The sequence below is a fragment of the Balaenoptera physalus genome, assembly GCF_965194825.1.
Source record: "Balaenoptera physalus genome assembly, chromosome: 11".
Taxonomy (NCBI): domain Eukaryota; kingdom Metazoa; phylum Chordata; class Mammalia; order Artiodactyla; family Balaenopteridae; genus Balaenoptera; species Balaenoptera physalus.
This window is the reverse complement of record NC_138896.1, coordinates 2437784-2465193: the sequence shown is the minus strand read 5'-3', so window position 1 is coordinate 2465193 and position 27410 is coordinate 2437784. Positions and strand designations below refer to the sequence as shown.

Sequence of the window (27410 nt, the reverse complement as noted above, 5' to 3'; positions counted from 1 at the left end):
TGGGGGGAAGCGGATCGGAGAGAAAGTGGAATTGTAAAGGGGGGCAGAGGGTAACCCGAGCCTTGACCGCAGGCATCAGGGAGCTGCCTTCAGGGCAGGTACAAACGGGGGAAGGGCCAGGCTCTGTAGAGAGGCCTCTGCCCACCTGGAGTGTTGTCCCTGCTGGGTCTGTAGGAGGCATTGACCCTGACCTCCGTGGTCCACAGACTTGGCTCTGTGGTCTCTGCTTCTCTCAACGTTTACCCAGCGCTGGCCATTATATACGGACTGACCACCCCTGAGACAAGTGGCCTAGAGATTCACAAGCCTGCATTTCTGGGAAAGGGGGCAGGGTTATGGGCTGATTTAAGTGGATTTCCCCTACAACAAGTCGTTGTGAAATAGAACACCGCCAGCGGGCTTTCAGGTCATCACTTGCACTGTATGACATGCTGTCAAACCCTCTCTTCTCAGGACTCGTTTGGTTGCAAGTAATGAAAACAAATTCCAAATTACATTAATTAACAAAAATAGAAAAGAAATTGACTGGAAAGATGCAGGGATGGCTCAGGAAACCTAGGCTGAGACCAGAAAGCGGGACAGGGGTTCTTTCAGAGCCCTTTTGGAAGCTGCATCAGTTTCTCCTGAGATCAGCTTCCCTACCCGCCTCCAGACTGGCTTTTGCTCACCTGGTCCCTGGTCAGGCAGAGGCCAGCACCCCTCTGTCCAACACCAGATTCCTGGGCGCAATTCCAATGTCCAGCTGGGGCAGGGCAGGCAGGTTTCAGAGCACAGGGTGCAGTTACCCAGGGCGGGGGGACCCCTGCAGACCATGGGGTGGGGGGCAGCAGTAGCTGTTTTTCATTGGGGGGTGTAAGAGACTAGAGATGGATCTTTTTGGCAGTTGATGGAGGATAAATGAATACTGATGATTTAACCCTTAAATGCTTTAGACAAAGTACTCTTTTTCTTCTCAAAGACTCAGGGTGGAGCTTACCCGGCTCCTTAAGCTTAGTGTGGAATTGGCAGGAACACCCCTCCTGAGGCTTCTTTTCTGGAAATAGGTATAGATACCCTCAGCTATTAGCTCCAGATCAGAGGGGGCTTGGAGCGAGCCCTTGGGCAGACGCTGAAACACGCAGCAAAGCGTTGCCCCACCCCCTGCCCCACTCAGGGCGGGTCTCCTGGTCTCTCCAAACCTTTCTTCTAGTCAGGACCAGCCACGAAACTTGTGGGGCCCCAGTGCAAGATGAAAAAGCAGGGCCCCTTGTTCGTAAACGATCCCCAAGATCGAGACGGCAGCCGCAGAGCGTTAAGCCCCATGCGGCCCTTCTGAGCTGGGCTCTGCTCCTGGGGACCGCCCCCCACCGCCTGTCACCGTTCACAGAGCCGGTGTCACCACCGCAAAGCTCAGCAAGTGTTCCCCGCGCCTTTCTGCGTCTTCTTCCCAATTTCACGTCCTTCTGCTTCTCCACTCCTTTGCTGTGTCTTTTTCTCGGTTCCTTGCAGTGAAAGTATAACTCACTTTTGCAGGGCCTGTTTTGCAGAGGCACAGCCCTAACCGGTTTAGTTCTGGGTGTATAGTTAGATTAGGGCCTGCAGTGGCACCAAGGAGCCAGGAGGCTTCTTACATTGGAAACCCTGCTCTAGAAATGAGACAGTTTTCTTATCTGAGCAGTGAACCCATAGCTGAGTCACAGGAGCCTGTGGGAAGGAATGTCAAGTCATAAGAATGCTGGTTAAGTGTTTATCAGCCTTTTTTTTTTTTTTTTAAGTGGGGAAGAGGGTCAGTCTTTGTATAACTTAATCCTGCTAGCGTGATAGTCACACTTTATTTCTTAGCATAATTTAAAGAATAAGTGTAGGGCTTCCCTGGTGGCACAGTGGTTGGGAATCCGCCTGCCAATGCAGGGGACACGGGTTCGAGCCCTGGTCTGGGAAGATCCCACGTGCCACAGAGCAACTAAGCCCGTGCGCCACAACTACTGAGCCTGTGCTCTAGAGCCCGCGAGCCACAACTACTGAGCCTGTGTGCCACAACTACTGAGCCTGTGCTCTAGAGCCTGTGAGCCACAGGCAGAGCATTAAGCCACATGCCGCCCTTCTGAGCTGGGCCTTGCTCTTGGGGACCACCCCCCACTGCCTGTCACTACTCCTTCAGTAGTTGTGAGCCCACGTGCCACAACTACTGAAGCCCAGGCACCTAGAGCCCGTGCTCCGCAACAAGAGAAGCCACCGCAATGAGAAGCCCACGCACCGCAACGAAGAGTAGCCCCCGCTCGCCGCAACTAGAGAAAGCCCGCGTGCAGCAATGAAGACCCAATGCAGCCAAAACTAAAAATTAAAAAAAATAAAGACTAAGCGCAAAGGAGACAGTGTGCTGTAAACCAGCCACACGCCTCCCAGGGGTCATATTAAGTTGTGGATGCTTAGGCACTCAGCCCCATAATTTGCACTACAGACTGTTTCCTCCCGGATTAGATTAAAAGCTGCTTTTCCTGTGTGTTTAAAAGATGCTTTACGAATTGGGCACCCTTGATTGCTTCATCCTGAGGAACTCCATCCCAAATGGATATAGATGAGCATTTGCAGCAAACACAAAGTTTTTGTCCAACTTAAAAAAATGTTTGTGTAACTGTGGTAAAGTATACATAACATGAAACTGACCATTTTAAGCATTTGTAAGTGCACAGCTCAGCAGGATTAAGTACATTCTCAGCGTTGTGCAACCATCACCTCCATCCTTTCGAGAACTTTTCCACCTTCCCAAACTGAACCTCTGTCCCCATTAAACACTAACTCCCCTTCTCCCCCACCCCGGCCCCCAGCCCGCACCATCTAGTTTCCGTCTCTGTGAGTTTGGCTACTTTCAACCCCTCCTGTAAGTGAAACCACTTTTTGTCCTTTTGTGACCGGCTTAGTTCACTGAGCCTCCTGCGGTTCGTCACGCTGTAGCCCGTGTCCGGATTTCCTTCCTTTTTACGACTGAACAGTAATATTCCATTGTGTTTATACCACTTTTGTTTGTCCGTCATCCGTCAGTGGACACTTGGGTGGCTCCCTCCTTGAGGTTCTTGTGACAGTGCTGCTTTGAGGACAGTGACACACGGCCCCTCCCCATCGGGCAGCCCCGCACCGCCTGTGTTGAGCCTGCCCTGCTTCCGCTCTCAGGACATCTGCTCCGTGGCAGGCCTTGCTCCGGCCCGGGTAGTGACCCAGGTGGACGGAAGCTCGTCTGTGCCCAGGGAAGGAGCTCCTGGTACAGCCGAGACCAGTGTCAGATGGAGGGCTCCGGGCGTGCTGTGGGGCGGGAGCTGAGGCATGGGGCACAGCGGTGAACACACCTGGGGAGGCCTGTGCTCACCGTGCGGGGGGCCGGGGAGCAGTGCCGCCCAGCTATCCACGCCGCGTCCTCGGGGTCCCCCAGCCCTCCCATCCATCCTCCGCCCTCGAAAACCATGGCCGTGGCCCTTCCCAGGGCTTCTGACCAAGGGCCTGTCCCTCTCGACGTGTCTGCCCTCAGGAGGTGCCAGCTCTGCCTGGTCCCCGCCTCACCCGGGCCTCGGGGTCTCGGTGCCACAGCCGAGTCAGGCTGGTGATACCAGATCCGCAGACGGCTTCAGGGACGTCAGGCGACCTGTCTGTGGCCTTAGCGGTGACCATTCAGTCCTCAGCTGTATCAGGACAGGTGCGCTGCCTGGACTTCCCATCTGTCTCCTAGCGGCTCTCCTCCTGGTCTCCTGCGAGAATCCTTTTCATCACTCACCCGTTAAGGTCGTTCCCCGGTGTCTTAGCTCCTTATGGGCCGAGAAACAAGCCCCACAGACGGGGCGGCTAAAGCAACACACATTTATCCCCACAGTCTGGGGGCTGGACGTCCAAGATCAAGGCGGCAGCGGGGCTGGTTCCTCCGAGGCCCCTTTCCTGGGCTTGTAGACACCACCTCTTCCCTGTGTCCTCACACGGTCGTCTCTCTGCGTCTGTGTCCTCATCCGCTCCTTACAAGGACAGCCCAGCTCAATCAGGCTCCACCTCAGTGACCTCATTTTGAGTGAATTACCCCTGGAAGGGCCCATCTCCAAATAGTCACATCTGAGGTGCTGGGGGTCAGAACTTCAACACAGGGGAGTCTCTTGGGGGGTGAGGGGACACAGTTCAGCCCGTTAACAGCTGAGTTCCAGCACACAGCCTGAGGAGGGCGGCCCCAGAGCTCTGCCTGTTCCTGGATATCTCCCCAAGGCCCCAGGCCTGCATGTTCCATCACCAGCAAGACTGGCCATGTCCTCTGGTCTCTGATCTCCTGCACCCGCCTTGCCTCAAACCCCAGCGCTTTTGTCCTAAGTCATAGCTGACTGGCTCTTTCGACCCCCCTGCTCAGTCTTCGCTGCGCTCCCTGGCCTTTAGGGCGGAGTTGGGCCTGGTTGGCGGGTTTTCGCGCCCGCCGCCTGCCTCTCCGGCCACTGTCCCCACCGCCCAGCACCGGGACCCTGCGCTCTGGCCCCGACCCTTCCTCAGGCAGCCTCAGCCTTTGCACACGGTGTTCTCCATCCCGGAGTCTGCCTCCTCGTCACCCCGCCCCTTCTCCAGGCCTTTCCCTGTGCCTGGGTACCAGGCCCTGGTAGGTGCTCGCCGCGGCAAAGGTGGCCGGGGGCTGTGGCCCTGCCAGTGTGGGGTGTTAGCCGATTTAATTCTAGGACGGCAAGAATAGAAAGAGGACAGAATCACAGGCCAACTCAGGCCTGAAGTCCAGGTTCAGGGAGCTGCTGAGGACCATGAAGGGTGGTGTGATGTATCTCAAGCAGCAGCTCTTCAAACTGGAATTCATCCTGGGCTCTGGAGCACATTATGTCTTTAAGCCAGTGTTTTTCAGAACTTTTAGTCACAGAGTCTTTCCTTCTAATGAAAGCTGCGTATCGACAGAATTGGTCTTTCTGGATCTAGGACTGGGGGCGGGGGTGGTGTCTGGAAAACCTAGACTCGCTTGGGGAACTTGGGGAAATACCTGTAGGACCCAGGCACCAGCTGTTTAAAAAAGTTCTAGGATATACCCACGTGGTGCGGTTCTTCCCCAGCGGACACGTGGCCGTGTCTGGAAACATTGTGGTTGTCACGCGGAGGAAGGGGTGCTGCTGACGTCTGGTGAGCAGGGACCAGGGATGCTGCCGTACGTGGTACGACATGGGACCGCCACCCCCCGCGGCAAAGGGTGATCCAGCCCCAAACATCCGGAGCGCCAGGTCTGAGACGTCCTGGTCTAAGCTAGTGTAGACGTTCGTTGTGTTTCCTGACCCCACCCAACAGATGGCCAGGGCTCAGCCCGTCTGAGACCGAGGCTCCCCTGTAAGCCGGGCAGGGGCTGCAGAGTTGCCAGGAATGACCACTCAGCTGGGCGCTCTGCCCCGTGGAAGAAGGGTCTGCGGAGCGCATGAGTGCCGTCAGCCGAGCCTCAGCCCGCCCGCGGCCAGGCTTCCCGGGCAGGCACATCATGAAGCACCAATCCGTGCGGTCTACCTGCGAATGGATGTTGCTGATGACCCCGTCACTTGTTAAATAGGCCCTTTGAACCTCTGCTTAGAATAATGGTTCATTACTTGAAAGGGAAACATTTATTTGCAAGTAAAAGGTATTTATTTTCTAAATGGCTCTAATTCGGACTGGCCTTTTCCATAATTCCCATTAAGGTGGTTTGATAGTGTTTTCAGGGGCAGGCAAAGAGAGCTGCCCTGTGGGACACAGACGCCGAGCGCTCGGGGCCGGAACGGAGCGCGAGTGCTGTTTACGGTATCAGAGTAACTGATCAGGGCGACCCCCCTCGGTGCAGATGGTGAACCTGCAGTGGTCCTAGTGTGACATCCCCCATGACACGTGTGCCTCCGAAAGTCAGCCTGTTGGGGGGCGGTCACTGCAACTGCTGGCCTGGGGCTTGTCCACTCACCGGAGCCGACCCCAGGCCCCATCTGCCTGTCTTCCCCAACCAGCGAGATCTTTCCCTTCTTAGATGCTCACAGCGCCGTCTGTCTGTCTGTCCCACTCGCTGTCCTCCTTCTCAGGGGTCTGTGCTCGGCGTCCTTGGTGTCCCTAGGAAAGAACCATCCAAGGCTGCGAGCGGGGAGACCTCGCCGAGTGTCCTGGGGCTGCGGAGTGTCTTAGCTGGCTCTCAGAAGTAACGTTCAGATGGGAAATAAAGATGCCTCAACCAGCGGTCACCCAGTGAGAGGCAGAGAAAAGTGAGAAGGTGACGCATCTTGTTGGGGCCTGTGCACAGCTTGGAAGCTTCTGGAGCTGTCGCATGGTGGGCCAGTTGTCAAATCTTCTAGGTTCCAGGGTAGGGTTTTGTATTATTTCATTATAAAAGAAGATTTATTTTTAATCTTTTTTTCTGGGAAGTCCCAGAAGAAGCTGCTTTTCAAAAATGGATATCATCAAGGTTATGAGAGTATTTTGAGGTTTTTTTTGGTTTTTGTGTGTCTGCTGATAACAGGTTTGAATTGAATTGTGGTTTAAGTATAAGCAGTGGTTTCTCTCCTTAGTTTCTCACCTGCCATCTTGTTTTTCCCCATTTGTAACTCTAGTCCTCTTTTGACTAGAGTTTTGACTAGGGTCTCAGACAAGTGATTAAAGGGAGGGTGGCGAAAAAAGAAAAACTAGAGCCTTGGTTGTGGGTCTCGCTCCAGCAGCAGTTTGGGGGAAACTGAAATGACCTGAGCAGGCAGAGGGTGACCAGAATTTAAAGGCTCAGTTTATGATACCAAGAGTAGGTTTTTCAGTCTCCAAAAGGCAATTTCTCCTGTCGAGGGGGAGGCCGCGATCCACAGTCTGATGGAATCTGTGCGTAGAGCAGAGGTGGTGGCCTAATCTCATCTGGTTCCCGTTCACGTGGGGAGGAGACCACAGGAGCAAAGTCCAGAGGGTATGTCGTTCACATGTTTGCTGGGCAGCTCTGTTTGCAGAGTGCCGTGTTGAGAGCCTCTGAGTCGCGCCCTGAGGATCGGGTGGTCCCGGGAGACCGAGGAGAAGGAGAGCAACGTGGGCAGGGGGGGAGCCTGAGCAGGGGGTGGCAGTGGGGAGGGGTGGAGTGTGTGTGTCGGGGGTCAGTCCTGGGTGGCAGGAAGTGGGAAGGAGCTCTTGTTTAAACCAGGAGGAGATAAGGCGCAGAGCTGTGAAGGTTTGAAACCTTGGGCATCAGTAGGCATGCTGTCCACTGCAAACAGCAGAAAACCTCAGATCACACTGAGTTCTGAAATATGCAGGAAAACTTAAGACATTTCCAGAAGTCAGGGATGGGCCAGGCCCCAGTCCACAGTCTTTTCTGCATCTCTTCCTGGCCTTCGTCAGTGCTGGTTCATCCTAACACTGTGCAGTGAGAGGCTAATACTACTTGGGCTGCCATGACAGAGCACCACAGACTGGGGCTGAAACAGCAGGATTTGTTCCATCACAGTCTGGGGGCTGGAGGGCCAAGATCAAGGTGTTGGCAGGGTGGTTTCTCCTGAGGCCTCTCTCGGCTTGTAGATGCCGCCTCCTGCCTGTGTCCTCACAGGGTCATCTCTCGGTGTGTCTGTGTCCTGATCTCCTCTTCTTCTAAAGACACCGGTCGTATTGGGTTGTGTCCCACCCTAACGACCCGTTTTAACTTAATCACCTCTTGAAAGCCTTGTGTCCAAATTCAGCCACATCTGAGGTGCTGGAGGTCAGGGCTTCAACAGATGGCTTTTGAGGGGACACGATCCAGCCCGTGGCCAAGGGCCGAGGTCCTCGTGTTGGCAAGGTGACGCCCCCTGACGGTGGCTGTCTGAGGCCCCAGCCCCCTCCTGGCCTGGGAAAGAGGGAATGACAGCGTCTCCTTGCAGCCTGGAGCGTGGGTCCTCCTCTCTTACCTGCACCCCCTCAGGTCGCATACCTGCCCTGGACCAACAGCACTCACCAGGGGTGCCCTGTGCGCGCCGGGGACGCCCCTTCCCCGAGTCACGTGGGGCGGGCACCTGCACAAAACTGGGTTCAAGAGGAGTGGGATCGGGGAGAAGAGGGGCTGTGTGCAGAGGACCCCAGACCGTCTCTGGCAGGTGAGCAGAGGGTGGAAGGTTTCTGAGCCAGGTCGTGGCAACATGTCCCGGCCGTGGGCTGGCCACTCACTTCTCCCTCCTGTTATCAGCGTCTGATAGGTGAGGGACCCCAGGCTTAGAGGCCAAGGGGCTTGGCCAGGGACGTGGCGTTCCTAATCCACGAAGCCGGCATCCCAGACACGTCAGTCCCGCTCCGCCACCTGTGCTCCCTCCACAACACCAGCACCCCCCACCCCCCGCCCCCTGTTTCCAGAAGACAGACCGTGTGCCGGCGGAGAGGAGGGCCGGGGCCACCAGCGTCTGTGCTGTGGGTGATGGCGCCCGGCCACACGGGGTGGGCAAGGGGCAGACCAGGCTCACTCGCGTATCAGGTGACGGGAGGGGGCCGGCCCGGAGCCTCAGAAGGTCCGACGGAAAGTCCGGGGCGTCAGCAGGCTTGGCTCCCCCCGGGGGCTCTGAGGGAGGGTCCGTCCAGGCCTCTGGAGCGACCTCGGTCCCTGGCGTCCCGGGCGGGGATGCACCAGTCCAGTCCTCCATCTCCACCTGGTCTCCCCGTGTGTCTTCGCGTCATCGTTCCTCTACCTGTGTCTCTGCGTGCACGTTTCCGCGTTTTCCAAGGGCACCGGCCGGGCTGGATGAGGGCCCACGCTGATGACGTCATTTAGCTTCATCTTCTCTGTGAGGACCCTCCCTCCCACACTCACGTCCTGAGCCGCCGGGGTGAGGAGTCACTTCGCCAGCTCTTGCTGGGGGACGCAGCTCAGCCCACGATGGAGTCCTTGCAGGAAGACAGAGCTTCTTATCGCTGCAACACGGGTGGTTCTGTCCTTCACGTCAGTTTTGCAAGAAGAGTGCTTTCCGGCCCATTGGGTCTGTTGTCGAGTGATGGATCTGCAAGCAGGTGGCTGCAGTGGCTGGCATCCAGGTGGTGACAGAGGGGGCAGGTAACAGGTGGCCGCAGATGGTGGCGGGAGTGCCTGTGGGCGCTGTTCACGGTGAGGGAGAAGGGGGAGGGGCCCTGGAATAAACAGCACCTGTGCGAGTCGCTCACTCCGCCCTGAGCGCTTGGCCTGGAGATCGTCTCCTTGAGCAGAAGGTAAAGCACAAACAAACGCCTTCGCTCCGGGAGGGTCAGCCAGCCCTCTGGGCTCCGTCACAGCCCCTGCATCTCCTTCCCCTTCGCCGCCCGTCACCAGAGAGCCGCCGGAGGGGGGAGGAGACGGAAGCCCCGTCAGCTCTGGGTGCTGCTTCCTCATCTTTGGGGACCCGTTTAAAACAGTTTCCCAGATATTTTAAAATGGAGATACAATTAACATACAGTAAAATGGGCAGATTTTAAGTGTATAGTTCAGTGGGTTTGGACCCATTTATCTGCCCCTTAACCACCACCTAAATTAAGCGGCAGCGCGTACCCCCGCCACGGAGAACTTGACCCTGCGCGCCTCACATCGCCTCCCCCCAAGCGGCCTGCGTGCTACTTTCCCCCGGCACAGCCGGTGCCGCCTGGTGCAGAACGTGGCAGACACGGACCCGTGCAGGACGGGGCCTGGGCGTCTGCCGCTCGCACCCGGCGTCACCTGTGAGGTTTGTCCACGTTCCCGCCTGCGTCAGTAGTCGCTCCTCCTCGTGCGGCTGGTCCGCCCTCCATCGCTCGTGTGCCCCGCGTTCGGGTTCTCCCCTCACCTGTCGGTGGACTTCGGGGCGTTTCCTGTTTGGGGCCGTTACGCGTAGATTGCCATGACAGTGAAATTCAGTACTTCGTAAGCCCATCCTACTCCTCGTTACCTTTCAGTTCTAAGACGTCCAAGTGGACAGAATCGGAGCAGCTAGTGGGAGGCCTTGACTTACTTGTAATCTGGGTAGGTTTCCCTCTTTCCCTTTTCTTCCTGGGGGTCGGAAGCAGGAGCGACGGGGTGCCTGTGGGGGAGGAGCTGTGGCCTCCGAGACGAAGGAATCCAGATGCAGTTTCCAGGGCCGGAGAGTGATGAGGAGGCCGGAGGAGTGGGGCCGGGGGCGGGGACGCACGTGGGCGGGATTGCACGTGGGCGGGAGGAGCCACACCTGGACCGCGGCGGCCAGGACCCCAGGGCGGGTACCAGGAGTGCTGTGGTTTTTCACCCCGTCCCCGGGGGGCTTGGAGCAGCAGGGCCTCCCGCCGCATGTGGGAACCGAGCTGGGAGCCCCGCACCCCTCCTGGCTCAGGAAGACCTGGGTAAGCCTGGTGAGGGCCGACGGCTCCGGGGTTAAAGAAGCTTGGGAGCAAGAGGCCAAACAACACAGCCGGTGTGTCCGCCATCTCCCGGCCACGGCTGAACACAGAGCGGCGGCCCCGTGTGTAGGGACACTCGTAGGGAAGGGCAAGGGGAGTTCTCTTCCGATGGACCTGCCCGGCAGGATCCTGCTTCAGGGGAAGGAGGGGGCTAGGGGAGTGTAGGGCAGTGTTTCCCAGCAGGGCTGGGAATCATCCCTCCCAATCTACCCCCTCCGCCTACAGACCTTAAAGGAAGCAACGAAGTGCAGGCAGACGGTTCCCACCATTTTTGAACCTCGAAAAACGTGGCGTTTTCCCCAGGGTTTTCACGCTTGTCCGTGCCTGCGCGTCGCCCAAGGTGATCTGCACTCGTGTTGAAGCAGGTGAAGGCACCACTGATGCACTTGTGTTGAGGCAGCAGTTTAGGGACTGGAGGCCCCGCCGTGTTCAGCAGAGAGACTGCGTTTATCCCGATGGCTGTGGAAATTACTGAGCCGAAGGGGAAAGCGAGAGGCGGCTTTCCTGGGCTTGGGTAGGTGGTGTTCTGAACGGCACTTGTGCACAGTAGCCAGGAAGCTCGGTTCCTTTAGGTTTTGTAAACGCAGCCCCATGATTTGAAAAAAAAACAAAAGACCTTGTGAAAAACGATTTTACACTTGGCTTTTTCACAGTCTCGACTTGACCACAAGCACCGCGTGGTTGTGAGAACCGGGGCTGGTCCAGCAGTGACACGGTCCCGTGCTCGGGGGCTGTGCTGAGTGCAGCAGGGCGGGGGGAAGGCCCTAGGCTCGGGCAGGAGACCTGGGTCTCCGTCCTGGGCTCTTCACCACGTTTCCACTCAGACCTCCAGCTCCGGGAGTTACTTGGCCTCCTGGACCCCAATTTCCGAGGTGGAGATGCCGCTCATTGCGTAGGCTTTGCAGGAATGAAAGGAAACGACCCACGTGCAGCCTCCATCTCCACAGGGTGTGAGCTCTGAGACCCGTGCTTCCTCCAAGCCCTTTTCTCGAGGAGCCCCCATTGGGGCTGGGGGGGCAGCTGCTCTGACGCATCGTACGAAGCGCTGCAGTTTCCCAGCCGTTAACTCAACACGTTTAAAACAAGACGTCTGGAAGGTCTCAGAACAAAATTACGATCAGCCCTGGCAAATGAGCCTTCATGGCACGTGGCAGCCACCTGAGCCGCGGCCGCGCGTGGGGACCCTGCCTTCTCACCTTAAGAAAACATCTGGGCAGCTGGTCTCGGCTAAGAGGTAAAGCAGCTCACACCAAGGTACATGTGATGATAGAGCTCATCCTTCTCCTCGGGGCTCATCCGTATCCTGCAGCCTGTTCATCAGTGGCGGATGTGTGGCCTGCACCCTCGTGCCCACCCATCGGTGCGTCTGTAGACAGGCTGGAGCCTGCTTGGTCTGCGCCCCACCCCCTGGTCACTCTCTCCCTTTCTGTCCTCCCCCGTCCCCTGAACAGCGGGCTCGGGGATTTGGTCCCCTTCCTGTGAAAGGCTGCCAGGCTGGATCAGGGTGTTTCTAACAAGAGCAGCATCAAGCAAGAGCCAACATGAGGTTTGATTTCAGTTGACATTTGAAGTCCATTTAAAGGTTGGTTTTGATGCGTTTCCCCTCTGTAACGTGGGGTTCAGGGCCTCCGGGTCTGCCCCTGCCCCGCCTTCTCCCCTCACCTCCTGACCCCCTGCCCGGCCAAGAGGGAGAGTCGTAACTAAACAGAGCCCCAGGCCCTCTGATGTGCTCGCACAGCGCCTTAAGTTCAGCTGTATTTCATTTCTTACTCACGGCCTGTTTTCCACCCTTAGACCCTCGACAGCAAGGACAGCACTTTGCACTGTTATTTCCTGGGGTCTGGCACACAATAGTGACCAGTAAACAGCCATTAAATATGGAAGCTGTGCCGCCCTCTGAATACGCAGACGAGTCCCCGATGGGCCTGGACCGGGGTGCTGGCCGCGGGCGGGGACGCAAAGGGAGGAACCTGATTGCGTGAGGACAGAGCCTAAGCGCCGGGAGCCTGGCTTGAGCATCGTGGGAAGTGAAGCCCAGGGGAGGGAGCAGGCGAGTGTGAGGGCGGGAGGACTGTCGCGCTTCCTTTGCTCACGTCTCCCTGCAGGGAATGGTCTGGGCCTTGGAGAAGGCTGTCCTGAGACTCTAATGCGTAGGACTGAGGATCTGCAAGCAGGAAGCGGCTGTCCCGGTGCTTCCTGCTCTGCGAGGGGGCGTCCTCCGTGTGCAAGCCAGACAGAACCCTGACTAGGCGCACCTTGGGTTTGTCATTGTTAGAACAGGAACGCAATTTTATCTCCCTTTTTTTTTTTTGTTGGTGAGATATGTATAAAATAAAACTTAGCATTTTAACCATTTTTAAGTATATAGTTCACTAGCATTAGGTACCTTCACAGTATGGTGCAACCATCACCACCATCCATTTCCAGAACTTTTTCATCGTCCCAAACTGAAACTCTGTCCCCATTAAACACTAACTGCCCCTCCCCCTTCCCTCTGCCCCAGCATCCACACTTCTACTTTCTGTCTCTGTGAATCTGACGGCTCCAGTGATCTCATATAAGTGGAATCAGACAGTACTTTGTCCTTTTGTGACTGGCTCATTTCTTTGAGTGTAATGTCCTCAAGCTCATCCATGGTGTAGCCTGTGTCAGGATTTCCTTCCTTTTTAGGGCTGAATAGTATTCCATTCTGTGTATACACCACATTTTGTGTATCCATTCATGTGTCTATGGACCCTTGGGTTGCTTCAACACTTTGGCTATTGTGAATAACGCTGCTTTGCACATGGACGTACAAATATCTGTTTGTGTCCCTGCTTTCACTTCTGTTGGGTACGTAGACTACGTCTTAAAGGGTCCGTAAGCACCACTGGACTTGGGCTGACTGAGCGTCCTCCTGCAAGAGAGGCGGCAGCGTCCAGTGCTGGTACATGTCCTTTCGAGGAGGGTGAATGGTACACAGTGAGTGCTTTTTGCTGTCATTGACCTACATATCGTTTCCTAAGAGTAGTGAATGTTTGTCCATCTGTTACCAATTAGCCTTTATAATCTCTTGCAAAGACAGAGAAACATAGTTATCGTTTTTATTTTCTCTGATCAAAGGTAGAAAACAAATTCCTCTGCTCACTTCGAATATCCTTTGACACATATGAGTAGCAGCCCTCCTCCCCTCGTGTAGATGCAGGCGTAACCAAAGTGTCTTACCCCAGGCTCAAAATCCCAGAATTGTCATATGATAATTGGCGTTGTGATCGTCTGTTAGGTCGTAGGGCAAACAAAATATGCATGGCAACATCTCTTATTCTGCAGTTCTAAAACATGCCCTTCTAAGTGTGTGTGTGGGGTGTCCAAGGCCGCCTGAGTTTGGGAAGCGCAGCCGCAGAGCCCCCTGTGCAGGACCCATGGCGCGCAGTAATGGTGAAGGCTCTGAGAAGTCCTGCAGGGGAGGCTCCATCTTCCCTCTGACTGTTACTGCAGATGAACACCTGTTGGTGCCCTTTCAAGCACCTTCAGAAAACGCCTCAGCTGCTGACTTAGAAGTGAATGCGTCTTAAAGATGCAGCCCCACAGGGGAGCACAGCCCAGTTGAAGGTTTCGTTTATGGACCGTTCCCTCCTCTTCTGCTTCCCTTGTGCCTTAGAGAGAGGGGAAGGAGTGGAGAGTGCCCAGTGGGTGGCCTTGATGGCCCTGCGACAAGCTTTGTAAAATCCGCTCTTGAATCAGTGGTTGATGGAGGGTTTTCACTTGGCAGTCTGTGAAGGGCACCTTTCCAGAGCATGCCTTAGGCTGGGATGGAATTCAGCTGCCCTGGCTTAATCAGCAAGGCCACGCCCACCAAGCCCTGAACACGATGCAGTTAATACTGTTGCAAGAGCCTGGTTTCCAAAGGTTCACGGAAGGGGCTGCCGCACAAGTGTCTGCGTGCTGTACTTCCAAATGCATCCATAGCAGAAGACACCGTCCCAGGTCCGTCCCCAGTATGAAAGCCCATGTGGTTCTGATCGGGCTGGCGGGTGAGGAGGGTGAGAACATCCACACAGCCGTGGGGGGCCTGTGAGGGAGGCCACCTGAGGCCCAGTCTGGCCACTCGCAGCCGCTTCGGCCCAAGGGGTCTCTGCCCCCTCCTTCCCCTTCCAGCTGAGTCTGTCATCCACTTCCCTCTCCCACCCGGCCGAGCCCGATGTGGGTCCCTGGGGCCTGGGGTCTGTCCTCAGGAGAACTGGCTCACGGCAGTGCGTGGTACCCCTCGAGGAGCTGATTCTGGCTTGGGCTTAAGGATGCTTTGAGTTTTATTCGAGGAAAATCTTGGAGAACTGTCTGTCCTCTGTTAACTTGTCCCTCGGGATGTCGGAGGACCCTGGAGTGGGTGGCAGGGGTCCTTCCTCGGGCCTGTATCTGCACATCCGTGTCCCGCTGAGCCCCGGGCAGCCGGAAACAAACTGCACTGTCACCTTTGGCTGTCACATTGCCAATTCTGCTCAATGTTCTGGGGAGATTAATAGTTGGCTCAAGGGAAAAAAACGTAAACACCCTTTTGGGTGTAATAGTGTCTCTAGCTGTTGAGAACCAACCTCCTTTTTCTCCTTTGGGTCAGAGAAACAGTATATTTAATGACTGTTTGTAGGACATCTGGGACTTGGGGCTGATGTTGTCCCGTCTGCAGCTGATGAGATCGAAGCGAAGGGCGTCGCATCCGAGCTCTGGGGAAGGACGTGAACGGCGTGTAGACCCCGTGTGGAAGGGTGCCGGCTCCCCGTCCAGTCCCTCCCCACTGTGGACACAGCTGTGCCCTGGGGGCATCTTCTGTGCTTGCCTCTCCCACTTTCTGTTCTGGTGCCAGCTCTGCAGACAAGATGTACAGCTAGAAAATACCCCTTCATTTGGATCAGTTAGGGTCAGCCTCGGTGAATAACGCAGACTCTCAATATCAAAACCCTTTTTGAAAGTAGTTTTATTAGCTCTCCTTCAAGTGTTACCAGCAGACATAAGCCCCGAAGGAGCTGCTTAAATGACAGACAGAATTAATGAGTAATAATCACCAGGCACATGCTTTATATTAATTTTGACTCATAAAAAACCTATATTGCAAGTTTTATGACTCCTGTATCATAGACGTTGCAACTGAGGCCCCAAGGGGTGAGGTAACTCACCCGGGTCACGTGACTAGAATCGAAACTCGGGTCCATCAGCTGGAAATCTGTGCTCTCACCTCGGTGCCCGGCTGCTCTCGGCTGCTCCTGGCCCAGCCCCCGTGGTGGTCTCTGAATTCCAGGCCTCCTGCAGGCTCTTGTTTATCTGATGATGCGCTTCTGCGGAGACCCTGGTAAACTACAGCCCGGCCCAAGAACAACGGAGGAAAAGGCCAAATTGGTAAAAATTCCCCAACTAGTGTTCTACTAGACCTTTCGTGAGTTCAGCAGCTAAGGGTTCTGTGTACCTTGTTTTAGCAGGTTGGTGTCAGCTGTCTGTGGAAAAGGTGACCATTTAGATTCCCATTTGTACTGGCTTTTTAAAAAATTTATTTATTTATTTAATTAATTAATTAATTAATTAATTTATTTATGGCTGTGTTGGGTCTTCGTTTCTGTGCGAGGGCTTTCTGTAGTTGCGGCGAGCGGGGGCCACTCTTCATCGCGGTGCGCGGGCCTCTCACTGTCGCGGCCTCTCTTGTTGCGGAGCACAGGCTCCAGACGCGCAGGCTCAGTAATTGTGGCTCACGGGCCTAGTTGCTCCGTGGCATGTGGGATTTTCCCAGACCAGGGCTCGAACCCGTGTCCCCTGCATTGGCAGGCAGATTCTCAACCACTGCACCACCAGGGAAGCCCCTGTACTGGCTTTTAATTTGAGTCAGACACAGCAAACAACATCCTTGTTTGAAGAAGCCGTTTCGCCTAATATTATTCACGCCCTTTCAAGATGGTGAGACCGATGTTGAAACAGGGAGAAAACTGGTTTAGCTTCTCAAAAACTGCTCTGATTTATTATTTAAAAAAAAAAAAAAGTGTTGGACAAGAAGCCCAAGAGTTGGTCTCAATTAGAATGTTGAGATAATTTTTTAAAATCCTTTATGTTGTAAGGGCTTTGGACCAGAGTGAACGTGGTGCCGACAGATGACCATGAGGTTGGGAGCTGGACCACACACCTCTGTCCTGCTCGGCAGTGATGGACTTGGGCGGTTTGCATCAGGGCCACCTGTGAGGAAGTGAGATCTTCCACAGCAGCCTGGACTGGGGTCCAGCAGCCCCAGGCTTTTTTTTTTTTGCCGCGCCGCACGGCATGCAAGATCCTAGGTCCCAGACCAGGGATCGAACCCGTGCCCTCTGCAGTGGAAGCAAGGAGTGCTCTGGACCGCCAGGGAAGTCCCCAAGATTTTTTTATTTTGAGCAAGTTACATCATTTCTCTGGGCTTCAGGCTTTTCATTTCTAAAATTAGGAGGTTGACCTTGACTTTTCCCAGTATTTTGATACTAAAATTCTATGAAAAATAAGATACTAGGATATTATTTTTAATAGATGCCTTTGAGTACATACCTGCTATTCACAGGGACTTTACCAGCTATTTTTGTTTAGTCATTGTAACAATGAAGTAACAGCAAAGGTTGTCCTGCTTCCACAGTAATGCTTTGCTTCCTTGTACCTGAGGTCTTCTGAATACCGGGCAAGACAAATGCTGCAACCGATAACAATTTAATATAAACCACAGAATTGTTTATATTTGCATGAACAAGGGCTGTTTCTTTGAGTTTATTGGGGTGGGGGAAGAACATGAGTTTTAATCAGACATGGATTGATAATCTTCTACTGAAAAACCATTTGACTTTGGACTAGTTGATTCCCCTCTGCCTCAATTTCCTCATCTGTAAAATGGACTCACTGGTCATAAGCTCGTGTTGTAGGGCTGTTTCGATGCCTGAATAAGATGCTTAGTCAAAGCAGCCAGCAGAGCCCCAAGACCATGGCAGGTGCTTAACAAATGTTGAGACGATATTTAATTTATATAACAGATTTATTCTATTAAGAGAGAATTATTCATTGTTTTAAATAAATTTCTCATACCCTGTATTCTGTGGGCTTTTATAATAAAACTAGAATTCTCTTTCCCTTGCGGAAAATTACTAATGGTGAAAAGTATGGCAGAAACACTTAAAACTATATTGCCTGTATAAATGTTGTATAATACGTAATTCTGTATTAATTATTTAAATCCTGTTTGAAGAAATAATCACGGAGAGAAAGAGGGTTGACAAGATGCACGGCACAGTGAACACAGGCAGACACAGAGCATGTCCACTTCCAGAGTGGCAGCTCCACGTGCTGTCCTGCCCCGTCCCAGACATCAGCTTAGAGACTGAGGACGTGGTCCCTTTCTTCAGGGACTCACGGTCGAGTGCCGGGGTCGGCAGACTTGCCCTGTGAAGGGCTGAATAGTAGACGTTTTCTGCTTTGCAGGCCGTGTGTTCTGTGTTGTCACCCCTGTGCTCGGCACACGCACTTGTGCACCAGCAGAGACGGGCCCCCATCAAACTCGACGTGCAGAACAGGGGGCAGGGTCACATGGGCCTGCGGGGTGTAGTTTGCCAACCCCTGAGCTGGTGAAAGAAAGATTTGTAGGCAGCAGGCAATTATGATATGTTCTGATAAGTAGTCAGGGTGTTTATCCTGAGTACAGGTTGTCATAGGGGTACAGAACAGGGGCACTAGGAAGAGGAGAGCTTCTCAATTGACTTGATTAAATATGTGGAAATGTATTCTTTGTATCTTTATAATTTTCTACCCCTTGTAATTAATTGTTTGCTTACAAAGCTACTATATGCCCATTGAAAGGAATAATGCCAGGAGTACAGAAAGGCTGCCATTCTCCAACCCGCAGGTGATCTACAATGTTAAATAATTTTGGTTGAAATGAGTTTTATCCATTGAGCCAGGAAAATTGGGGTGTGCATGGATATTGTAGGAAGGCAAAGGGCCCTGCGGCTTTTGGGGAGCTGGGGGTTCCCTGGCGTGGCTGGACCCTGGCAGGGCAGGGAGGTGAGAAATGGCTTGGCCCAGAGGCACTTCACGGGGCTGAGAGAAGTCAGGGTCACAGCTGCCAGGCAGTGGGGAGGGACGAGGCATTTGTTTCCGCAGGTAAAAGATAATTTTCCTTCTGCCTCTGAGTTCTTCCCGATTGATCACCTGGTCATCACATTCTTCTCATTCCAAGGATTCCCTGACCCTGCTGTCCAAAGGTCTCCACACTTTGCTCCTTTCCAGAATTAGTGCGGCTCTTTTAAATGTTCGAGTCCAGTTTTGTTCCTGCGCAATACTAAAAGATCTCTTCTAGTAACACATGCAGCAACTGTGTAATTTCTCGCTAAGAATCTTTCAGTTACTTAATATCAATTACATGGGAGAAGCCGGTGTGTTGAATTCACTTAAGGCGTGAATAGTTCCCTGGGGTTGAATGTTTAGGGTGGTGGAGTTTTTTGTTTTTTTTTCTTTCTTTCTGGTTTTGCAATAGTCCTCTTTAGTGTATAGGGTTTACTATCAATTTCCCTTCTTAGAGGTAGTAAAATAGGCATTGCAGGATTTGGAAAGACTCTCCAAGGTTTTGGTTGATAGAAGGTCGTTGCTTATTTACCATCTCTGCTGCCTGTGGAATATAGATTCAGCACCCCCCAGTGCCATAGTGGGCATGTGGCACATTCATAAGGACGTTTACTAACGTAAACCTCTGCTCAGAACTGTACAGTGTTCCTTGTTTCCTTTAAGAAAAAGTAAAGGAAAATTGAGTGCCTCGTGTTACCTCACAGAGATGGTCCTACATCCGCTACTCAGGGCCTGTTTAGGTGGTTAATTTTCTGTTTCCTTTTTAAGTTAGCTTTTAAAATTTTTATTTATTTATTTTTAAGATTGAAGTGTAGTTGATTTACAATGTTGTGTTAGTTTCAGGTGTACAGCATAGTGATTCAGTTATACATATGTATATATCATTATATTCTTTCATTCTTCTCCATTATAGTTTTTTACAAGATATTGAATATAGTTCCCTGTGCTATAAGTAAGAGGTTTTATACTTCCAGCCCTTTAAAAATGGTCAAATTCAGTAAGAACTGGGAAAGCCCCCGAAGGCGACAGTTTGAAGCAGTTGTCATGTCTCTCTTCCTCCACACCAAGGTGGTACTACAGCCAAAGGGCAGCAGGTGTAAGAGTCGTCACTGCAAGAAAAACAGAACAAGACCGATCACTGAGTAAGGGTTAGGGTGAGTCTAAAATTACTACACGAGTCCAGAACGGGGCTACGTGAGGTTGAAGAAGTTCACCAGCTTTGACACTGTGGTTTTGGACCGGTTTCCTTTGCACGAGGAGAGAGCGGGTTTGCTGGTCTCTTCCATGGAGCACCAACAGGCTTGCAGTAGATTTTTGGTTCAACTGTTTCCCTCAGCGTGCCGTGTTTGGGTTTTTGGCACCAAGTTGGTTGGGGAAAAAGAAAGTGGAGGAGCCATTTGAGCAGCAGTTAATGAAAAACAGGGAAACAAAACTAAAAAGAAACCCAGAAACCTCCCAGAGTATCTGGCAGGGTCGTTCATTATGTCATTTAAGGAAGCTCGAGAGAGTGCCAGCCCTAATTGGCAGTTATGTTGGCTGCTGTGAATCTCCTAAAATTGGAGGATGAACTTAGAGGCAAAAAGCAGAGAATAATTTGGGGTTTTCAAAATATGCAGTATTTCTTGAATTTTGATAACGTCTTTAGCAAAAAAAATCCAAATACTACTAGATTAAAAAAAACAAAAACAGGGCTTCCCTGGTGGTACAGTGGTTAAGAATCCGCCTGCCAATGCAGGGGACACGCGTTCGAGCCCTGGTCCGGGAAGATCCCACATGCCGCGGAGTAACTAAGCCCGTGCGCCACAACTACTGAGCCTGCGCTCCAGAGCCTGCGAGCCACAACTCCTGAAGCACAGGCGCCTAGATCCTGTGCTCCGCAACAAGAGAAGCCACCGCAATGAGAAGCCCCCGCACCGCAATGAAGAGTATCCCCCGCTCGCCGCAACCAGAGAAAGCCCGTGCGCAGCTACGAAGACCCAACGCAGCCAAAAATAAATCAATTAAATAAATCCATTAAAAAAAAAAAAAGAACCGCTGAATAACACAGACCCGCATAGGCTGCCTCAGTGTTGAGCAGCTGATTGTAGCTAATGTGCTTCATGGGTCCAGCTTATGTGGCCAGCCTTCCAGGGTGTGTGTGTGTGTGTGTGTGTGTGTCGGGGGGGTATTCTTGCCACTTCTGTTGTCTCCAGTTAAGAACACAGAGCAGGGCAAATCCTCGGTGTATCAAACAGTGGTTCATGAGGGTCTGCTGAAATACCACTTTAGGGGGAAAAAAAGGTTGCAGAAGAATGCTGACCCTGCATTTCTGTAAATTCCTCCACCTCAGTCAGGAATTTTGTTTTATTTAAGCTTTTGAAGTTTTAAGCAGTGTTATCCCCTTTGCAGTCTGAGCAGAAACTTTTCCGTTTATCTCTACTGACTCCTCAGGGTTAGAACAGATGTGCATTGTGACTGGTAAAACCCTCATGGCTTCTAATGGAACAGACTCAGATGGGGATCTCCGGCACAAAAGATGAAACTTGGGGGAAATTTTTCACTTAGTTTGCTAAAAAATGTTTTTGGCTTTAGTCAATGAATATTAACATCATCAGTACTCGTCAGGCTCCAAAGATGTAGTTTGTTTTTAGTCATTTTCCCAACAGGCTTCCGCTAGGCCTGAGTGTTTAGATTGTGTTAAAATGCATATTCCTGAAAAGGTGAAAAGGTTTGTTTTTTTTTTAATGATTTGGTCTCACCCTAACTACGATCACTTCCACCTACCACTGTGGGTGGGAGTCTACATTACTTTTACCTCTACTTTTTTTCTTTCATTATAAGGCTTACAGATTAACTGTAGAAAGTTTGGAAAAGTCAAGAAAAGTATAAAATCGAAAATAAAACTCAACTCTCCAGAGATAGTCACTTTAAATATTTTGGAATATCTTCTTCTAATTTCCCCTGTGTACACAAATATCTCCTCTATTCATGGTTTTTTATTCTGAGCCTTTCTCATACCGTTATATCATGAGCATTTTTCTCAATCATTTGCTTTCAAAAACAAACATTTTCATGCTGTATAGTCTTGCTGGATGTCAGGCAGGTTAATTTGCCTGGTGCTTTACCCATTTCTAGTAGGAGTATCAGTCTATATTGTTATGGAAATACTTACTAAGGATAGTAACCCTTTGGCTGTTGTAGGAGAGGAGAAAACCTTTTTCCTCTCCCCTCCTAGGTTCTGTGGCTGGGGCCCTGGGAACTAGACTGAAGGCAGCTGAACAGGAGGGAACCAGGGTTCATTGCCAAGTGCAGCCGGGCACACAGGAGCGCTTGGTGACCAGTAACTCAAAGGGGTGGTCGGAACTTGGGCTCACGTCTTAACAGAAGGACAGTCCGTTTGTACAGAAGTGAGGAGACAGAGGAAAAGGGGTTGAGGCTTTTAGGGGTGGCAAACTTGGGAAGGAAATATATGGGGGGAACTAACGGAAGATGAGGGTTGTTTCAGTGAGGTGGTTTTTAATTTTTATCTTATATTGGAGTACAGTTGATTTACAATGTTGTGTTAGTTTCAGGTGTACAGCAAAGTGATTCAGTTATACATATTTTTCAAATTCTTTTCCCATTTAGGTTATTACAGAATATTGAGTAGAGTTCCCTGTGCTTTATAGTAGGTCCTTGTTGATGATCTATTTTATATATAGTAGTGTGTACATGTTAATCCCAAACTCCTAATTTGTCAGTGAGGCTGTTTGCAGACGCATCTTGGTGCCGACTTTGTCTTCACGGCCATAGGACTCCCCCGGGAGAGGGGGTTTATGGCCTTCTTCATTTCTCAGAAGTCTCTGCTTTTAGGCAGACAGGCACGCCCTGAGAAGGCTTCTTTCTGAATCTGCTGATTCTCATTTGCTCCAGCTCAAAATCATCCTCAGGCCAAAGTGGCATTTTTGGGGGGTGACACATTCTGATCCCCCTTCCAATATATTTTACAAATTTATCTCTTTATAATTTTGTTTATGGTATTTTTGATGCATGGAGGTTTCAAATAATAAGTAAAATGAATAATAATTAAGGAGTAACAGATAAACTGTTATAAAATCCATCATCTTTTCCTTAGGTAGTTTTATTTCTCTTAGTTTTTATCCTTAGGGAGTCTCTCTCCACTTCAAAATTGGATAAGTAATCTGTTTTCTTCCAGTTTTTTTATGTTCTTGTTTTGCATTTTACTTTATCATAGTATTCATTATTGCTGAAAATAAGATTATCTTCCTCATCTCCCATTTATCTTCCATCTCCTTTAGAAACTTCATTAGTTTCCTTGATGAATATTTCTCCCCTCTGGCAAGTCAAGCAATTAGATTATTCCTTTGAAAATAGTATAAATTTTATTTCTTTTAGCTTATCTTTAAAATATATGGGTAGGAAAACAGTCTACCAATTTTCTGTAACCACGGCCTTTTTTAAAAAGACAGAACGTGTGCAGCTGAGATTGAGACCACATTCTAGGGTCAGTTCCCTCACCGTGCATCATCACAGTGGACCATCCCCGGTCCTGGAACAACGGCAAGGGAGGCAGGCGTCAGACTATGAAATGGGGCCATGACTTCTCCGCTTTTGCCATCTTGTTAAACCTGCTGACGAAGTGCTTGACTAGAGGGCTGTTCTCACTGTTGTGAAGGGAATGGGTTTGAGGGGTTAATGCATGGAGACCCCTGTGTTAGTTCAGTGGGGAGGCCCCCTCTCCTCTTGCCCTGCACACTCCTTCCCAGGGAGATCTGGTCATAAAATCAGCGCTCGCCCGATTGCAGGAGCGGCTGAGGGCTGAGCCCCCTGAAGGGTGCCTGGAGCAGCTCCCGAGAACTGGCCGCTCCCGGGACTGGGTCACAGTTAGGAGGCAGGGGACGCAGGAGGTCACTATCCAACCCAGGCTCTGGGATCACACCTGGGCCACCTGCAGACCAAGCCCTGCCTGATGTGACCACCAAATGGATGTCCCACCTATTCCCGGCTTAAGGCTCTTCCTAATTCAAGTCACCCTGGAAATTAGATCGAGGCTGTGCGCTGCAAGTTAAGTGCAGACGACGCGCAGAACCTCAGCCACATGTGAGAGCTTAGCAGTAAGGGAGCCCGGAAGTGGTGTTTTCCAGCCCACATTGGAGGAACCCACGCCAAAAGGGTGATGAGTGGACCCCTACGCGTCCCCATAAATCAGGCTGTCCGTGGCAGAGGTGGAGTGGGGGATGGGTGCCGGGTACGCTAGGAAGGTACCCTCTGGCGTCGGTGGTTGATGGGTGTGAGAAGAGGGAGGTGACAGGTGATGATGTCAGAGACAGAACCTGTGCCGCTGAGTCCTGGCTGTGCACAGGTTAGGTTTCTTAACGTCCCTTCGCCTTTGCTTAGTGAAATGACCGATTGCCGTGTCTTATCGATAGTGGGACAGATTTCGAAAGCGAGGTGATCTCAAAGCTTCCTCATACTTCTGAAATTCTTCTGGAGGTTGTACGACATCTGAGCATATTTTATTTTCATCAGAAATGGGGCGATCGGACAAGGGCTGCTGTCCCCGTGGATTCCCAGCCCTACCTCACCTTGTTTATGGAGTGGACCTCGGGGGGCCTCCAGGCTTTAGGGGCGTCCAGCAGGCCCCGAGCAGGGGGAACTTTATCTTGGGGAGCCTGCTGGGGTCTGGAGTGGGTTTCTTGTTGACTCAGAGATGCTGTCTGCTCCGGCGCCTGATTGAAGGGTTAAGGCGCCAGGTAGCTGCCTTGTCCTGGGTCCTCCCCCCACCCCGCCCCCCAGGCTGGGACCGCGGGGCCAGCAGGCGCTGCTCACCAGGCTGCCTTTCCCTCCTGGCCGTGGGAGCGGTTCTGTCTCCCTCAGCTGTTGCAGTTTTCCACTGCCGCCTTGTTAATTGATAGAGGTTGCCCTGAACATCTGACTAGGTAGCAGCTGAATTGGGTCATGGCTGCCCAAGGCCAGGGCGAGTTATCGTTCAGGGGCCTGAACTCACAGCAGTGTGGGCAAGCCGCTCCCCCCCAGATGCCTTTATGAAAATCTCTTCTGTCTCCCGGCCATCTCGTATAAGCAGAATGTGCTCCTTGGCCTCACTTAACCAACCTCAAATAAGCTCATCAGTGAGAAGTCTGGGTGGAGACAGGAGTGACTGATTCTTGGGCCACAGAGCCAGCCGCTGGTCCCCCTTCCTCCCCTCTCCCTTCCCCCTCCCCCTGGCAGCAACCTGGGACCGGGCGTGTCCTTCTCCTGCCGGGAACGTGCCAGGCTGAGGTGCAGGAAGGTGTGATGTGATTGGGATTGTAACGATTATAGGTGTTGTAAAGCACCTCCTCGCCCGGAGGAGCCAGATAGGCTGGTAGATGTGGCTCTTAGCCTTGGAATCAATTACTTTGTGGGCAGAGTCCTGTGCTAGGCAGAGTGGAGAGAAAACAATTCAGGAACAGCCTCAGAATGTACAAACCAGGCTGGGGAGACAGAATATGCTCACACTGGTACTTCCGTGAGTGCTGGTTTTCCAGGCTGGCCTCCAAAAGGCCCCTTAGCTCACACTCTAGTTTCTGAGCCGGCATTTGCCGCACGAAGCACTGACCAGCCCTGCTGTGCATGTTTCGTGCGGCCTTTGGCCTCACCCTGCTCTTGGGGGTTGACTGTTTGAGCCCTGGCCCAGGCCTGGGAAGCTCATTCACTGTATTCAAAATAGCAGAGAAATGGCAGGCCAGGGCAGCGGTGTTGTCACCTGGACAGCTTGTTAAACCGCTTGCTGTGCTTCCTCCAGAACTTCCCGTTCGGGGTCTGCCATGGGCCCGAGAATGTGCATTTCTGACGCCTTCCCAGGTGATGCTGGTGCCGCCGGTCCCTGGGCAGACATAGGGGGGTGCCACCCCTGTAAAGAACTCCTGTATCTGAATTGTTAATGATGAGGTTACGTGCAGCCAGCAGTGCCGGCCCTGGATGTGTCCCAGGGAGTCCAGGGAATGCTGTGGCGGGCAGCTGCCTTCCTGCTCTGTCCAGGCCGGCCCCTCTGTCCGCAGTGGCTGGTGCAGAAGCTCGGCTTGTCCCAAAGCCCGTGGAAGCCGAGACCCCATTTGTTTGCCCCTCGGGCCCAGACGTCAGTTGCTTGCGGATTGAGGGCCGTGTCTTCACGTGTGCTCCACTTGGACACACGTCACTTCGAGGGAACAGACGTGCATTTCTCTCTCACTTCTGCAAAAGGAGGAAGGAAAAATTGGAGGGTTATTTTTATTTGTTTTTCTAAATAATAAAGCTTAATTGTAAAAATAGTCTAAATGTTGTATTCACCGATTGATTGGCTTTCTCTCCAAGTGGAGCAGGTAGCTTTAGGATGTAATGTGGGAAAACACAAGGGACATTGATGAGGAAAAAAAGTAAGAATGCTTAGTTAAAGTTGATATTTCAGTATTTACTGCTAACCCTCTTATTTTAAGATGACTTATAAAGTTTGGGGAGTTTTTTGGGTTGGAAACACAGAGGTTGCTTTTAATTTCCTCGTGTTACTGTGATACCCCGTGCAAAAAGCTGGCAGGGGCTTTCCACCTGCAGGGCCGCGTGACAGCTGTGCCAGTGATGGGGGATGCCCGGCCTGTGGTGGCAGGATGGAGGAAAGACTCATCCGTAGATGTCATGGGGGGTGTGAGACCCTGCAGACTTTTATCCTCTGTCCCGGGCTAAAACATTACACCGCCTTCTGTGGGCAGATTATATTTCTCATTGTTGGATTTTCAAAAACATTGAAGAGACTCTTAGCGGTATGTGTGACACAGCCTATAAAGGGTATCATGACCCTGAGTGCAGTTATGTGTTGCCCTTATGATTGACAAGTGGCCTCTGTGTGTGTTTCTCTCTGATCTGTTTTCTATTTGCCCCTCTCTAGTGGGATCTTGTGTGTGATAATGCCTGGAAGGTCCATGTCGCTAAGTTCTCCTTACTGGTTGGATTAATCTTTGGCTACCTGATAACTGGATGCATTGCTGACTGGTAAGTACCCACACGCCTGCCGCACAAACCCGGGAGCCACAGCGAGCCTCTGCTGCCTCACGGGGCACGGTCGGTGTGAGCTCACCGTGACCGAGGCTCTCCTCTGCCCTGGTGCTGGTGCCACAGCAGAAGCCTGTAGCTGCCACCTGCAGAATTCAGAATGAAAAGAATTGGCCGGTGCACAGAGCAGACCCTTTTGAAGTGAGAATTTAAATTCATTGCAATTTCCCGGCTGCTAGAATCTAGCAAAACCAGCTCGCAGCCTGCAAGCCCATCTCCTCCTGACCGTCAGAGTGCTGTTAGGAAGAGCCTGGGGACGTGGCTTCGAGGCTTTATGGGCTGGGCCCTGAGCGGGTGGGTATACAAGAGGCGTCAAAAGATGGGGAGAGGACATGCCGGACTCTCTTCACCCCTGAGAACTGGACGGTGGGGCTGTGCCCGTGAGCGCCCTGAATGCCGCACAGATCTTAGAGAGGGACAGTCCTTGTAGTTGGCTTGGCCAGCAGATGCCTGTGTGGGTCCACGGGGAGCTGGACCTTGAAAAGTGGGCAGCATGTGGGTAATGGCTGGGCGGTGCAGGCAGAGGGGCAGTGACCAGAGGTGAGAATGAATACGCTTTACTTGGGTGGGTCAGGGGCCAGGTGTGTGGTTCAGGGTGAAGTGACAGGTTGGTCGGAGGGCGATGGGGGGTAGTCATGGTAATAATAACAGCGACAGTGGTAGCACCCCTCACTTACTGACTGCCTGCCGTTGCCGGGCACTGTGCTGAGTGTCTCCGTGGATTAGGACATCCCATCCTCACAGCACCCCGTTAGGAAGGTACTGTTATTACCCCTGTCTCATGGTGGAGAAACGGAAGCACGGACGTTTAAGTAAAATCCCCAGGTTCACTCGGCTTTTAGGTCGGAGAGCCAGGGATTTGAGACGAAGCTGGTGGTGGCCCCAGAGCCTGGCTCCACGGGTGTAGACAGCTGGCTGGTGCTCCAGAGAGCGCCTGCGGGGACAGAGCGGCGGGGGAGCCCAGG

At 52.3% G+C, this 27410-nt stretch overlaps 1 protein-coding gene across 8 annotated transcripts in view; it reads left to right on the top strand.

Moving 5' to 3' along the window:
- Nucleotides 1–27410, top strand: part of SLC22A23 (solute carrier family 22 member 23) — a 153261-nt gene that overhangs the window by 8369 nt on the left and 117482 nt on the right. For 5 of the 8 annotated variants that reach the window (XM_082413180.1, XM_082413178.1, XM_082413177.1 and 2 more), the window contains exon 2: nucleotides 26282–26385. The exons of 2 other annotated variants lie outside the window; for them this stretch is intronic. In XM_082413180.1, the coding sequence (XP_082269306.1) occupies nucleotides 26282–26385 (104 nt within the window). Of the gene's footprint in view, nucleotides 1–12105; nucleotides 14655–26281; nucleotides 26386–27410 lie in introns of those variants that run through there. One more of the 8 variants, XM_082413175.1, reaches the window with a different exon arrangement.